The sequence below is a fragment of the Lissotriton vulgaris genome, chromosome 1_2 (assembly GCF_964263255.1).
Source record: "Lissotriton vulgaris chromosome 1_2, aLisVul1.2, whole genome shotgun sequence".
NCBI lineage: Eukaryota > Metazoa > Chordata > Amphibia > Caudata > Salamandridae > Lissotriton > Lissotriton vulgaris.
This window is the reverse complement of record NC_141686.1, coordinates 67,767,797-67,784,146: the sequence shown is the minus strand read 5'-3', so window position 1 is coordinate 67,784,146 and position 16,350 is coordinate 67,767,797. Positions and strand designations below refer to the sequence as shown.

Genomic DNA, 16,350 nt, shown 5'->3' with positions numbered 1-16,350 from the left:
CAAGGCACTGCTAGTGCGTTAGAATGTGGTTACTTATTTTGTCCATCTGCCAAATTGCAAAGTGGGCGTCCTTCCAGATGTTCACAACTCACTACTGCTTGGGCAGTCTGGTCTGTCAGGACAGGCATTTTGCATATTCGGTCCTCCAAGAGCCATTAGCAGATCCACCTCCTGGGAGGTTTTGCTTTGATATCTATTCTAAGGCGAGGAATCTGCAGTTAGAAGTCTCTATCAACAAGTTATTTACCTTCGGTAATGGTTATTCTGGTAGAGACTCTAAAAGCAGATTACTTAACAGCCCACTCATCCTCCATTCTGATACCTGGGAAATATTCCAAGTTTAGCAGTTTGCGGTTAGTCTCTACCAGAAAATGTGATACTGTAGGTAAGTAACCTCTAGTAGGGTGGCTGCAGATTAGTTCAAAATGTAGTAAATATGGTTCTTTTAACCAGACCAGAGGGGAGGATTTTGGATCAAATGTCAATATTTATAAGTACTGGTAACCAGGTATATAATCAGGCGGAACAGGAGATATCGAGTAGTACAGAACGTGAGGAACAACATATCTGGATATGGTGATATGATGGCTTAATAATGGACATGTTGAACTTGGATTATAGTGGCAAATACTCTGATTTGCATTGATTACTTTTGCTATCGTAACATAAGGAATATTAATCTATTTTGGAAATACTATTATAACTTTGGAGCCCTGATGAAGTCATGGATGCGTGGAATTAATGCATGACAAAACACGTGTTGGCTGCTAAGAACGACTATTAAAGAACTTCTGGATATACTTTCTAAATTGGACACCAGAGTTTTGTGTTTTTCAAATTGGATATTACCATATGAACATTACACTGCATTGAAGGAAGAAAAGAATACATGGACTGCTTCTGCACTTACATAACTAGTTTTGTTGCAAAACATGCGAAGAACAATTTATATTTTTGAAGAGCTCAGGGAGAACTTCTTGGATAATATTGGATCAAATGTCACTTTGCCAAAAGCGCCAGAAATCTTTGCATGTGTCCCGAAAGGATAATAAAACTCTAGAAATAAGTGCTTAATTATCTTGTCATTTTGGTGTATGCAAGAAAGAGTAGCATAGAAGTGTTGCACTATAGTATGGTAGCATGTCTAGTAAACTTAAAATAGGCATATGGCATGTGCCAAGTAAGGACATTTTTTTCTTCAAATTGAGACATAGATTTCAGTTGCAAGCCTGCAAATATGCTCTTCAGAAGATGTATGGAGAAGTAAAGAAAAATGTAGATTGTATAAAAATTAACTGCAATACTTATTTTTGTTTCCTTAGCTGGAAGCTGAAAAGGGGCACGGAGGCAAAGGGGACCACAAAGAAGTAAAGTCTGCATTGGAGGATGTAGAAATGAAAGAGGCGGAAAAAACACCATTATCTGAGCAGAATAATGTTGAGAACACAGAAAATGTCGACATGGAAGGATGAAAACTGACTGGAGATCTTAATTTAGATGGATTTAAACCTTTTATTTTTCTAGCTGATTGGGTGAAGGATAGAAGTCCAGTTAATGGTTGTGGTGAAAGATGTTGCATTACAGCTGCTTGCTATCGTTTGTGGAAATTGGTCATGGCTGGATTCGGCACAATTGTTATCTGTTTGTTATTGCTCTCCTGTCTGCAATTGTTTCCCATCCATCCCAAGTCATTCCTCACTGGCAGATGTGTTCTGTGGCTATCTGCACTGTTCTTTAGTGAGCAAAGGTTTTGAATCTTAGAAATGTATGTTTTACTTGAAATGTCAGAAAGTCTGTCTGTTTTTCTTAAGAAGGAAGTCGATTGGGGAGGGTGGGGTAGGGGAATAAAATCTGTAACCAGACGTTATCCAAACATACAACCTTTTAAGCAAACTGTTTCCCTTGAAATCTTCATGCTGTAAAAACAGAAATAATGTGCACGAAGGGTACCGGTTTAAAATACTCATTGTTTTTGTATATACAGGTTGTTGGAGGTGGATGCCTTCCCTCAAAGTATCTTTTTTCAATAAAGTTAATGCAGAAAAACAAAAAAAATCAAACTTGCTATACATTTTAGGAATGCTTTGTACTACAAATGAAAACAATTTCTACTTAGAATAACTTTCTGGCTTATGTTTACATGTGCAGTAAATCTGAATAGATGTTAGAAAAAGAAAAAGGTGAGCTTTTTTTCAAGTAACATTTTGCTTTACTTTTTGCCTTGTATTTTTAAAACTGTATATTCTGATGGATAATTCCAGCCTAGTACTTCCTGTGCTGTAGACTGGATCTGGAAACATTTTCCAGCAATGTTCTTGGCACCGTTAGATGTCACCATGTGCTGGCATTGTGCTGCCGCAGAAGTAAGAGTGGACCCGCATATAAGTGTCACCCCTACGTGCTGACGTCAAGTCCTTTCTTTTCCGCACCATCCAACACTGATTTGGAGCTCTGATCCCAACTTCGTCAGCCTACTGACGTCAAACCATGCCATGCCTGTAGAAAATAGATGTCGGTCACCAAGTCGCACGAGGTGTCTCTGGTGTTTGGGCTCAGTATGCCCTTTGCACCCAAAGACAATTCAGGGCTGAAAATGGATGATGTATGTGTAGGAAGGTGGATACCTGACTATGGTTGCCCCCAACTTTTTGCCTGGTGTTTTGCGGGTTTTCTGACTTAGTTGACCTGGGGCCCTGCCAATCAGGACCCCAGGCCTAAAGGCCAACTTCTCACAGTATGTCGCCAAGCATAAGGAAAAGTTAAGACCCTTGCGTAAGTCCAACTCTAACTCGTGGACCTGTACTCGCTACAGGGAACATTCCCGCCAGATATAAACCTTTCAAAGTCCTCCATTAAGTTTAAAATATAAGTCAAGTGCTAACAAAAATAGTGAAGTGGACTCTCATTGAGATTGGTTAGTGCAATCTGTCGGTTGCTACACACATGGACTCTTGACTTGGCCAGCAAGATCTTGCTGGCTATCCTGGAAGTTCTTGGAGTCTCTCTGCCTCAAACAATTCATGATGTTCAGGAAGCGGACAAATAAGTGCTGTGTGCTGTATTCAATACTACTGACTTGCCTCGGATTGGTTTTTGGCACTAGCATGGCGTTTCATCACCACTCGTGGTTTCATTCCACAAGATTTTCTGGAGGAGTACAAGCATCTTTCATGGGTATGACCTTTGATGGCTCATATGTTTTCAATGAAAAAGCTGATTCTGCCCTGAAGTGTTTCAATGGTAATAGAGCCGTGGTGCACTCCCTGGCTCTCTTGACCCTCTGCCAAGCAAGTTCCCACATCAGTTCAGAAAATTCAGAGGCTACTCCAAGGGGCTGCTGTATAGATGGTGACAGTCACCCCAACCCCTATAGCAGTCACCTTAGTCCTTTTGAGACCAGATATGGGTCAGGCAAGCATCATGCAGACCAGAAGGGGCACCAGTCCTCCTAGTTCTCTTCCCCTGCAGTAACAGCCACTAATCCGCTTTAGTTTACCAGTACTAGCGCAAACTCATTCCATTTGGGGCAGGATTCAGTACTTGACCTCGGGTAGTGATCCATCACTTCCGACAGCATGGCTGTCCCTACCCTCCAGCAAGTGTACCCACACATCAGCCAACATTCAAAGGAGCCCCTCTCTCAGCTGTTACAGGAGGTGCAGCTGTTGCACTCAGGAGTTCTACTGGATGTGTTTTTGTGTTTTGACCTCTGAAAGAGAAGATTTCCGTATGCCAAGAGGGTGGTGGCATCTAGCCTCTATTGGACCATCAGCCTCTGAATGCCTACCTGCAGAAAGACCAATTCAAAATGCTTGTGCTAGCCCAGATCTTGGCTGCCATGGGCAAGAGGTACTGGATGGTGTCCGATCTGCAGGATGTATTTCATATGCCCATCCTACAGTAGTTGCCTGTGGTTCAAGTTCGGCTAGGTTCATTTTCAAGTTTGCAGCTCCTCCCTGTGCCCTTTTGGGTGTTTACAAAAGTGATGTCGGTGATTTAGCACACCTTTGGAGCTAGGAGATGTTAGTTTTTCCCTATCTCGATGACTGGCTGTTAAAGTTAAGCTTGCCACAGTTCATTGTAGGCCACCTGCAGGCAACAGCTAACCTCTTGTAAAAGTTGACGTTCGTGATGAACGAGCCAAAGTCTCATCCGGCTACTTGGCAGAGGCTAACATTTATTGTAGTGCATCCTGGATAATGTGTAGTTGAAGGCCCTCTCCAACACAATTAGTCCAGTACATTTCGGCTAAATATCCCAATGTTTCAGCCTTAGACCTGGATCTCGTTGAAAGCAGCTCTGAGTATTCTTGGCCTCTTAGTTCCAGGGGACCCACCACCGAGGAAGTCTATTCGATGCCATCCAGATTTTGGAAGCGAGTTCTCGTTTAGCATTGTGGCTACTTGAACACAATTGGTCCAATGGTAATGGACCTTCCTTCGCCATTCAGAGCTGATTCCGGTGACTGACACATCACTTCTGGTTATGTAACTGAGGGACCAACCTATCCTGGATTTTTCTATTCCCCAGGTGTCTTGCTAAGGGTCATTCATGAGGCAGTGACAACAGGAAGTTCCTGTGCACTAACAGAACTACTAGCTTCTTGCTAGTTCCTAGCTCAGGATTTACTAGTTCACCAGTAGACCATCTTTCCAGTCAACTTAGTGTTTTCCGACCATTCCTTTGCTGACCTGATCCAGGGCTTCCTATGGAACGCTCAGAAGTGTAGGGCTCCTGCTTGGCCTTGCGGAAATCTTCCCTGCGGTCCTCCAGCAGCTAACAAAACCTGCAGCTCTGGAAGTGACTTTGACTCCAGCAAATGGTCCTCTTTATGAGCCTCCTTCTCCTCTCCCTCTGGAGCAGAAGCAATGACCTCCACAGCCTCTGCATTCCCGGTGTCTGCTCTTTCCTGCAAACTATTTTTTCCTGGTCCCTGCTAAATGGAGATGATCCCAGCCTCACACTGAGACTGACGTGCAGCCTGTGCTCTGTTCAGCACAGCCGTACAAGCCATAAAGGCTTCTGGCACCAAGCCAGGAGCAATCAAATTATTGCCCAAGAGACATCCAGCCCCTTGCTTTTTCCTTACACCCCACATCAGTCATGGCTGCCATGCTATTGAGATCAGTCTCCATTTTGGCAAGTGGATACTCCTTGCCCTCTCCACTGACTCTTATTGCTGTATCCTTGGTTCCAGAGAGTATGCCCTCAAACTTAAGATACTTCCCCCTCAACCATAGTGCGGAAGACTCCAGTATCCCTGAGGGCAGGCACTTTCCTCCTTTGATACTAACTTCCTGCACAAATCCCATTGTGTTAAGATGATTGTGCTTCAGAGCATCTAGGTCCCTCTCCCAAACGTCTATAGCTACTAGCTTGAGCGCAACCTAGGCGCAGTTCCATCCAGTCGAAAAGCCAGGTCTTGAGGCTCTTCCTGAAGGTGTCCAGGGAGGAGGGGGTGCATTTGATGTCGATAGGGAGTTCGTTCCAGGTATTGGCCGCGATGTAGGAGAAAGCTCTTCTCCCTGTTCTGGCTCTGCGGATGCGCGGGGTTTCGGCGAGGGCCAGGTTGGTGGAGCGGAGGCTTCTTTTGGGTACGTGGAATTAGATTCTCTTTTTGAGGTATTGGGGTCCTGTGTTATGGAGGCATTTGTAGGTGTGGGTATCTTGAAAGTGGCTCTCGACGGGGAGCCAGTGGAGGTTCCGTAGGTGTTGGCTGATGTGCTCGTGTCAGGGGATGCCGAGGATGAGTTTGGCTGCAGTGTTCTGTATCGTCGTGAGCTTGCGGAGTAGAGACTTGTTGATGCCGGCGTAGAGGGTGTTTCCGTAGTCCAGTCGGCTGGTTATGAGTGCAGGGGTGACGGTCTTCCTTGACTCGGGGGGCGGGAGGGATCCATTTGAAATTCTCTCCCACCCCCGAGGATGCGCAGGGTTTTAAAGCAGCTGGGTGCAACGACATTAACCTGCTTGCGGGTGGAGCGGGAGGAATAGAGTAAGATCCCAAGGTTTCTGTCTTGGTTCGTGGGGGTTGGAGGGCTGCCGAGTGCGGTGGGCCACCAGGTGTTGTTCCGTGCTGACTGGGAGGTTCCGAGTACAAGGACTTTTGTTTTCTCTGAGTTGAGCTTCAGGCAGCTGTTGCTCATCCAGGCCTTGACATCCTGCATTCCTTCCTGGAAGTTGGATATGGTGGTGGTGGGGCCATTGGTTGAACTGGGTGTCTTTGGCGTAGGATACTATGCTCAGGCCGTGCTGTCTGACGATGGCTGCGAGGGGGGGGGGGGGGGCACGTAGATGTTTAAGAGGGTTGGACTCCGTGAAGATCCCTGGGGTACTCTGCAGTTGGTTTCAGTGTGTTCGGAGATTAAGGGAGCCAGTCTGATTCTTTGAGGAACGAGTGGATCCAGTGGAGGGTGGTTCCTTGTATGCTGGTGTTATGTAGTCTGGTGGCGAGTGTGTGGTGGGAGATGGTGTTGAATGCTGCTAGCAGGTCTAGTAGTATGAGGGCTGCAGTGTCGAGGAGGGCTGCGGTGCCGTCTGGCATCGAGTAGGGCTGTCACTGTGCTGTGGTTGCTGCAGAATCTGGATTGGGAGGGGTCAAGCATGGAGTTGTTTTCGATGAACTTTGTTAGCTGTGTGTTAACGGCCTCTCAGCGACTTTTGCCGTGAAGGGGAGGAGAGAGATAGGCCAGTAGTTCATGAGGTCTGTGGGATGAGCTGATGGTTTCTTCAGCTGGGGACTTTTGCACGTTTTCAGTTGTTGGGGAAAGAGCCGGTCCTGAAGGTGGCGTTGATTGTGTGTCGTAATTTTAGTGCAGTGGCAGGTCTGTGGTAGATGTGGGGTGGGCATGGGTCCGTGGGGGACCCCCGAGCGGATGCTTTTCATGGTTGAGGCGGTCTCTTCGGTCGCGACCGGTGTCCAGCAGGCTATGGTGGGGTGGCTGGTGTTGGATGGTGCACTGGTTGCGGGGTCAGGTGTTTGGTCGTTGAAATTGTCGTAGATGTCCTTGATTTTCAGGTGGAAATTTGTTCCGAGTTTGTCGCAGAGGTCCTGGGAGGAGGTGATGTCAATGATTTTGCTGGCAGGTTTGACGAATTCCTGTATGATGCTGAAGAGCTGTTTGAAGTTTAAGGTGTTGGCAAGGATTTTGTTGTGAATAAAGGTTTTACAGCGTGACTCTTTCTGGATTCACTATGCTGTACATTATTCCGCGGTCTAGTGGTTGGGTCTGGAATCAGTCTTTTCTTTCTTTCTTTTTTTTTTTTTGTAGCCAGGGGGGTGTCGACGTCCCATCTTCTGGTGTACTTCTGTGACGTCTGCACGCTTCCTGCGGAAGCTCCCACCTTTGGGCGCCATCTTTAGATTATTTTTTTCGCTGTTGAGTCTGGATCGTCACCGAGGGGCTCCGAAGTTTTTGGAGGAAAAAGACGATTTTACAAGGAAAAGATTGGAGAAGATACCGAGGAACAAGATCACCAAGCCGGGACGACGAAGAAGGCTCTCCAGCTTGTCCAACAAGTATCACAACCCACCCATGTAGGAGGCCATATTTTGGACCCCTTTTTTACTAATCTGATCGAGGCCAGTATTGTATCCGTCTCCCCATTAGGGTGGTCAGACCATTTTCTTGTGTCCATCCGGTATTCTTTGCCGGAGACCCCCTCTAGTCCATCATTCAGGCGGGTTGTCAAGCGTCATTGGAATAAGCTTAGGATGGAATACCTGCACCGGCTTCTGCAGGAAGTACCGTTGAGCCCATTGGATGACGTGGAAGCGGGTTATGATCAGTTTTGTAGATGGACTGCTAGGGCGCTGGATTCTCTGATTCCCATCGTCTCGTGTAAACTGAGCACCAGAGATCCGAGCCCCTGGTATGACAGGGCATTACGTGCCCTGAAGGGGATATGCAGACGGGCGGAGAGAGTCTGGCGGAAGACATATGATGCTGGCATGAAAGCCGCATACGTTGCTTCCATCAAGACCTATCATCGAGCTATTTGTAAAGCCATTTGCGGCGTTCTATGCACTGGAATTCCGCAACAGCTCGAACCCGTCTAAGACGATATTTAAAGCCGTCAAAGATCTCTTGGCGAAAAGGCCCACCTCCGTGGCAGCTGGTTCCATCTCCCACTGTGAGGCACTGGCTTCCTTCTTTTTGGAGAAGGTTCGAGCTATTTACCAAGCTTTTCCGGGTATTGGGCCCGATCCGGGATTTCATGATGGTACTCAAGGACACATTACATTGCACTCCTTTCCCCCGCTACTTTCGGAGGGATTTAATACACTTGCCTTGCAAGTTAAGTCTGGCTCTCCCTCTGATCCGGTAAGATCAGCTCTCTTTAGAGACCAGTCCGCGGTGTGTTCCTTGATTAACCTTTCGCTGACCTCGGGTGTGGTTCCTATCAAATGGAAGCTGGCGGTAGTATCTCCAATTTTGAAGAAACCCTCGATGGATCCAGTGAAACCCGAGAGCTATCGCCCGATTTCATTACTCCCTTGGCCGGCGAAGGTGGCAGAGGCTGATGTCAACTTGGCCCTGTCCGAACATCTCGCTCGGGCCGATGTCCTAGATCCCACGCAGAATGGCTTCTGTGCTGGGCACAGCACGGAAACGGCCCTTCTTGCGATGGTGGAACACCTGCGTACGGTGCTAGATGCTGGTCAGACGGCGGCGCTGGTATTATTAGACCTCAGCGCCGCCTTTGACACCGTCTCTCACAGCATTCTGTTGCACCGGCTGGAGGAGATTGGTGTTGGGGGACAGGCCCTGCAGTGGTTCCGCTCCTTCCTCGACGATCGTTCCTTCTGCGTGGCCATTCCTCCCTTTCAGTCCAAACTCCATCCTCTGGCCATGGGGGTTCCGCAGGGTTCCTCACTGAGTCCCACGTTATTTAATCTATACGTGAGACCGCTGGCTGAGGTCGCAAGGCAATGGGGCCTAATCATGGTCTCGTATGCCGACGACACTCAGCTGGCGGTTACTCTGTGGGGATGCGGAGGTTGATGCCCCCAGGTTTAGGAATGGACTGAAGGCGATGGCTAGCTGGATGACGGCGCACTGTCTCCAGCTTAACGCATCAAAGACCGAGGTTATGATTGTCGGAAAGAGAGCGGAGCTTTGGGGGGGACAGTTGGTGGCCCCCGGAACTGGGACCATCGCCTACTTCGGTCTCAGAATTAAAAAACATGGGAGTATGGCTGGACAGTAGCCTTAACTTTGTTGCCCACACCAAAAAAACTGCGGCCTGCTGTTTCGGTGTTCTCCGGGGCCTTAGACCGGTCCTAAAAATTTTTTGATGCCCCGACCAGGCAACTGGTGATTTAGGCAACGGTAGTTTCCCGGCTTGACTACGCTAGTTCTCTCCTGGTGGGGGCTAATCAGGCAGAAATTACCCGTTTGCAGCGGGTTCAAAACGCTGCAGCTAGAGCAATAGTAGGCTTGCCTAGATGCTGCTCCGTTTCCAATGTTCTTCGCTCCCTGCACTGGTTGCCGGTGAAGACGAGGATTTATTTTAAGGTTTTATGTTTGGCTTTTAAAATCCTGAAAGGTACCTCCCCTCAGATCCTCTCTGATCTCCTGTCTTTTTATGTTCCGGCACGCTCTCTTCGATCTTTGGGCCAGGCTCTTGCCGTGGTCCCTCGGTTTAAGTTGTGTCGTGCCGGGGGCCGATCCTTTCGTGTGAAGGCTGCGGCCATTTGGAATTCTCTTCCGGTTGAGATTTGTATGCTGGAGGATCTTTTACAATTTCGGAAAGCCATTAAAACTTTTTTATTTTAATTCCCCTTTAGCTGTTCCTTCTCTGCTTTTCTGTTAGTAGTGTTATGTTTTACCTTGTCGGGCGCCAGGACGCTCCTTCGCTGGAGCAGCTGTGCGCCTAATAAAAAATATTCCGTTAAGAAAAAAGGGGTCCCAATGAGGGAGGAGAGCGTATTGTTAGAAACAATTAATTGAATCAAATAAACAAAAAATGCATCTATAATGTTTAATTCACATTATAGGAAAGAAGCAACCAAAAACAAATTCACAGATTGCAGTTGTATTAGTGCCCCTGGGGGTAAGGGGGACATGCAATGTAGGATAATCAGTAAAGCGATCACAAATCAAAACAGTAATTCAAGGTACACATGCCCCAATGTCCATAATATGCAGGAATAGTGGGTAGGAGGAGGCTGTGTTTATAGGTCAGGGAGCGTGTAGACGTTTCGACCCAAATGAAGCAGGAATCAATGAAATCCTTGCACGTGGGTCTTCATCAGGACGGGAGAGGGGTAGTGGGGCAGACAACCTAGTTTAAGGAATAATAGAACCAAATTATTGTCATTCTCAAAGCTGTCCGAATCGCAAGATAAAATATAGTGGTAGACACACCATATTAAAAAGCATACCTGAGTAAATCAGTGTTGGTAGGTAATAATCTGGACAAGAATCGATGAGAAACATTCAATCCTGAGAAAAATCATGAATATGCCAATTAAAACTATATTTTAAAGAGGGCATCATAATGTCAAAAACTAGGAAAAAAATCAGACTTACTTGGTAAGTAAAGTCCGATATCCCGTTGGGATAAGGCAAAGGATCCGGGCACTGAGCAAGGGGGACCACTCTACGTATCTGTGTAAAGGGAACAGTATTCAGCCAAGGGCCAACCAATGTATAGTTACACAAGACGAGAGGTCAGTGGTCGGCATAGCTTACCGAATTGCGTGGAGAATATCATTGTGTCCCCGATGTTCGAAGGATTACGTCCGTATAAATCTGGATACGTATCCTGAGGGGGAAATGGGGTGCACCATTATTGTAACGTGGGAAGCGCCATTGTCATTGTTATTATTGCCTGAAGCCGATGTCAAGCGGGCTTACCGGTCGGTGAAGATTCAACGTCTCTCTGCGGCAGCCTCGAGGAGAACGCCGAACTTCCTGATGCGGTCGTTGTCATAGCAACGGGAAGGTCACATGGGCAATAGTAAGGGAAAAAAGACTATGGAAGTCATCGGTTGCCGAGGTGATCAGATTAGATACTAATCTGTTATATTTTCAAGGAGTTATAGAGAAAATATTTAATATCAAAACGAAAAGACTATCATCACGTGTGTGATGTTATTGGGAGATCGGGAATCATTATGTGGGACCCGGGGGAGACGTGTTAAATCCGAGTATATCGGCATACCTGGAGAGAGACTCCGGGTTATAATATATTGTCATAGATCGTAAGAAATAGAGGGAACATGGTCATAGTCGGGTAAGTCCTTCGAAGTCTGGACAGGCAGAAACAAATTGGCATGGCATACCTGTTACATGATAATAGGGTCATGTTATTAAGCAAGGAAATGTTTAAGATTTACGATTTGCAAAGCATAGTGGTGAATGAAAAATGCGTGAATATACTGCGTACCTGTCCCAAGATGGTAAAAGCAGTATCAATTAGTCAAGGACATGAATATATTAAACAATCATAATTTATGTCTGTAGGAAAAAGGTAGAAATCAACCATGTATATCAAAAAACAATCAGGTAGTATGTAATCAAGAAATGAACTGCGTACCTGTCACATGATGGTAAAGGCAGTGTCAGTCTATCTAAGACTTATATGGTTACCAAAAGTAAACAGAGTCAAGTCATATCTTCAGTTGAAGAGGTAGATTACATTGTTAAGGCAGAGTAGCAAGCTGAGAGAAAGAACTATCCTGTTCATTTAAACCTGATTGGATGGAGTCAAAGAAAAACATCCATTTAAGTTCCCTAATGTTCAGAATAGTAGAGACATTACCTCCCCTGGGGCCCAAGGTAGCTTTCTCAATTACAACCCATTTCAAGCTCTCAGGTGGGTGTGCTGCTGATCTAAAATGGTCTACAGGGGGTGCACCTGCCACTTCGCATCTGATTCTGCTCATGTGTTGTAAGATACGTTGTTTGATCTTTTGTTGGGTCTGGCCAATATAGATGAGGTTGCATGGGCAGACGATGGCATATATCACGACTGAAGTGTTGCAGTTAGTTAGAGCTTTCAGCTGGATTGTACTTTGGTTGTGTTGAAACTCTTTGGTCTGTATAGTGTTGTTGCAGGCTTTACATTGGCCACATTTATAGTGGCCAGTAACTGGTTGAAGATTCCAGAGTGATCTGATGGTGGGTTCCTCCTTTGTGGGAAGGAGAGAGCGCACAACATAGTCCTTCACACTTTTCGATTTTCTGAAGGCATGGAGAGGGTTGCCAGGGTGTTTAATGTCGTCAGCAATCAGTTGCCAGTGATGGTTGACAATTTTCTTAATTTGGTTACTCTTGGTGGAGAATGTGGTGACGCATACAATGCGATCCACTTGGTTGGTGGTGGAGTCCTTTCCTTTTAGAAGTTCCTCCCGGGGATAAAACCAGGCTCTTTTGCGGGCTTTCGTGACCAGTCTTTTGGGATATCCACGTGCTTTCAAGCGATCAGATAGGTCTTCTGATTGTTGTAAGTAATGCTCTTTGGTGGAACAGTTCCTGCGGATACGCAAAAACTGACCAAAGGGAAGATTGTCCCTTAGAGCACGGGGGTGGTGACTGTTGTATTGAAGTAGGGAGTTCCTTTCGGACGATTTTCTATACAGTGTTGTTAAAAGTTGACCTTGATGGTGGTAGATGGTAATGTCCAGGAAGTCTATACTTTGATTGTCGGATTTGATGGTAAATTGTAAATGGGGTGATTGTTGGTTCAGCCAGATGTGGAACTCAGTAAGTGTAGTTAGATCACCATTCCAACCCACAGGTTTAGATGGTCTCGGAAAGGATTTTGGATGTTCAGTGTGTTGTTGTCTTCAAAGGCTGCCATGTATAAAATGGCTACATCTGGGGCGAAAGGAGCCCCCATTGCCACTCCTTGGGTCTGTAAAAAGAATTCATTTTTGAATGTAAAAAAATTTTTGGTCATTGCAATGCGAAGTAGAGCTGTAATGAATTCCGTTGGTACTTGCATAGGTGCCGGTCTTAATTGTAGATACCTAGTGATGACTGCTAGAGCTTCCTCTTGCGGGATGCAGGTATAGAGAGATACCACATCACAGGTGGCTAGCAGTTGTGTAAGTGGATCAAATGGTAAGTTTTCAACCAGATTGATTGTTTGTAGAGTGTCTCTCAAATATGTTTGTGTAGCCTCTGCCAGACGTTTTAAGAAAAAATCAATATATCTTCCCAGCGGTTCTAGTATAGAGCCACAACCCGAAACAATCGGGCGTCCTGGTGGGTCGGTCATGTTTTTATGAATTTTAGGTAGTGTATAAATCGTTGCCAGGCGAGGATGTTGTTGATTGAGATATTCAAATTCATTTTTGGAGAGAAAACCTTGGTCTAATCCTAGTTGGGTTATTTCCAAAATCTCCCGTGCTATCGCCTGTGAAGGGTCAGAGCGTAGTTTATGATAGCTGATCCCATCTGTTAGTTGTCGTTGAATTTCGGATTCATACTTTTTGACATCTTGAATAACAATTGCGCCGCCCTTATCAGCAGGTTTAATCACAACCTCTGTGTTATTGGCCAGTGATTGAAGGGCAGCTTTTTCAGTTTTACTGGTATTGTACTTAGTATAGGTATGGTTAAGTAGTGCTGAATTTACATCTCTCCAGACAACTGCCTCATATGCCAGAATTTTGTTGGTCATAGTGCAAGAGGGTGGGACGAAAGTGGATGGAATCCTCAGGCCAGTATTGGAGGGATTTTTGTATGGTCCAGCGTCCCTGAAAAAATATTTTAGCCTCACTTTCCTGAAGAATTTGAAGAGTTCCGTGCGGACTGTGAAGGGGTCTGGTCTTTTAGTAGGGACAAATGATAGCCCTTTGCTTAGTGCGCGTAGTTCATGTTCGTTCAAAGTATACTGAGAGATATTAACAATGGGATTAGTGGTGGATGTATCCCTTACCAACGATAAGTCTTGTTCCGTGTGGTTCTCTCTCCGTGTTGTTCTTGTTGGAAGTGGACCTGTTTTTGAGCTTGACCACGTCCGGTATCCCAGTTGGTGGTGTTCTGGTTCTGTCCGCGTGTTTGGCCTCTGTTGGAGTAGTTCCCTCTCCCTCTCGGAGGACGCCATGGTGCGGGACGTTGTCCTAAAAAAGGTACGTACTGCGGTGACTGATATCCGTAGTCTGGATATAACATAGCATAACATAACAAGGAGGAGAACTTAGAGATCTTCGACGTCCAACGGAGAATGCGCACACAGTGGGCCCACTGAGCGCAGGAATGGACAAAGCACCTTTAAAATTCTGCCATAACTGCCACCACAAATACGCGCAGAAGGACAAGCACCCGGTCTGCAACCTCTGCCTGCCGGTCGACCACGAGAGCAAGGATTGCAACGCCTGCTCCTTCACCCCAAAGACACTCCAGGTTAGAGAGAGATAAAGAAGCTAACTACACCATGCAAGGAAAAGACCAACCTCCGTCGCTTCGGGACCTTGGTCTCTTCAGCGACGAAGAGGACAACATCGCTCAGGGCCCAGATGACTACACGGTCGTAGAGACCGATAAGAAAACATCTAAAAACGTAGGAGAGACGTCGACCCCTAAACCCCGACAGACTCTCGAAAGTCTGAGTCAGACTCTCGAAAAACAGAGTAAGTCCTTGAAGGGAGCACTGGCGCCGAAAATCTCGACGGCCGCAGCTGCATCCAAGGACAAACAGCCCAACGTATCCTTCGAAAAGGACTCCCAGGCGGCGAAGACCGGCGAAAAGCCATGGTCGTCGAAGCACATCCCCGAAAAGGACCGCTTGACTTTGAAGGAGAAGGAGCCGAATGTTGCTTTGTCGTCGAGGACTACGTCGAAGAGATGGGCCGAAACGCTCGACGCCGAATATGCCGCTGAGATGGAGAGAAGAAAGAGAAGGCTCGAGGCAGAAATGGAGAACATCCTGCAAAGGAAGAGAGAGTTCGGCGCGAAAAAGAAAAGGTTCACGATTCCGTCGAAATAGAAGAGGAAGAGCAGTTTGAAGCCGAAGAACCACCGAAAACTCCTGAGCCCCAGGAACACCAAAAGGAAGAGGGCCTATACTACGAGGAAGAAGGCGACAATGACCAGCAAACAAGTTTTGGCTCAGCATCCTCGATGGCACAGGACCTCGACGCCGGAAGAGGCCATGGGCACGTATCCTTCGAGGCCCTCTCCGGCAGATGATATTGGGGCCTATAACATGGTCATCAGAAACGCGGCATCAGCTTATGGAGTCAAACTGGAGGAGGAAAAACCAAAGGCATGCTTCCTCTTAGAGACCCTGCTCCCCACTCAAACAAGGAGTCAATCCCTCCCCATGCTTCAGAGTGTCATGGACCAAGGGAGGGAGGCGTTCAAAGACCCAGAGACCTGCAGGTCTGTCACGCCTACGATGGAGAAGAAATACAAGCACTCATCTAAGGACCCTCCCTACATCCAGGGATCCGTCACGGCGGACTCCATTATTTCGGCAACAGCCAGGAAAAAGGCAAACGTCCCAACAACATCAGGCCCACCACCAGACAAAGAAAGTAGGAGGATGGACCTAACTGGGAGTAAAATAGAGAGGAATGCAGCAGTACACTGGCGCATGGCAAACTCCAATGCCCTACTAAACAGACACCCGTACCAGCATTGGGACGAGGTCGGACAGCTGCTCAAGCACCTCCCCGAGCAATACCAACAAAGAGCGTCACACCTGGTGGAGGAAGGAAAAATATAGCAAATTCTTGCCTGAAAACAGCCTTGGATGGGGCTAACACATCCAGCAGGCTTATGATGATAGGAATCACAGAAAGAAGGCATGCCTGGCTCAGGATCTCAGGCTTCAAGCCGGAAGTACAGAACAACATTCTGAGCACCCCTTTCAATGGAGAAACACTGTTCGGGGCACCGTTGAATGAAAAACTCACCCAGCTCAAGAAAGAAAATGAAACTGCAAGGTCCTGGGGGCCTTACAATTCAGAGGGATGTGAAGGGGTACCCCGACACGAAGACCAAACGGAAGGGGAGGAAACCAGCTGGTTATCCAGTATTAGGGGTGTCTTTCATAGATTCACATGCCTGATTCATTCCCCGTCGTCGAGACGGGAGCCTCCGGTACATAGAAAAGTAATGTCCTATAGACATACATAGAGAAAATAGGCCTAAGGGCCTCACCTTAGTAGCCTATCCTTGTCCTTATGTAAAAAGGACCAAACTCTTAGAGCCAGCCAATCAGCTATGACCTCCCTCTAGAACCTTCCTGGCAGGAGCCTCAGTCCCTCCGATTTTCTACCGCACGTTGTGCTAGGCAGTCTCCAGCCTGAGTTCTCCTCAGGATCTCTTCAAAATACAACTTGTTCACTTTTAAAAGTGGTTTCTTTCTTCTACATCTCGACAAGGATTACTT

At 46.7% G+C, this 16,350-nt stretch overlaps 1 protein-coding gene across 1 annotated transcript in view; it reads left to right on the top strand.

Moving 5' to 3' along the window:
* FKBP4 (FKBP prolyl isomerase 4) overlaps nucleotides 1-2,055 on the top strand; it is a 242,218-nt gene extending 240,163 nt beyond the window's left edge. The window contains exon 10 of the mRNA XM_086952821.1: nucleotides 1,323-2,055. Within this exon, the coding sequence (XP_086808947.1) occupies nucleotides 1,323-1,472 (150 nt within the window). The 3' untranslated portion in view covers nucleotides 1,473-2,055. The remainder of the gene's footprint in view (nucleotides 1-1,322) is intronic.
* The last annotated feature ends 14,295 nt before the right edge of the window (nucleotides 2,056-16,350 follow it).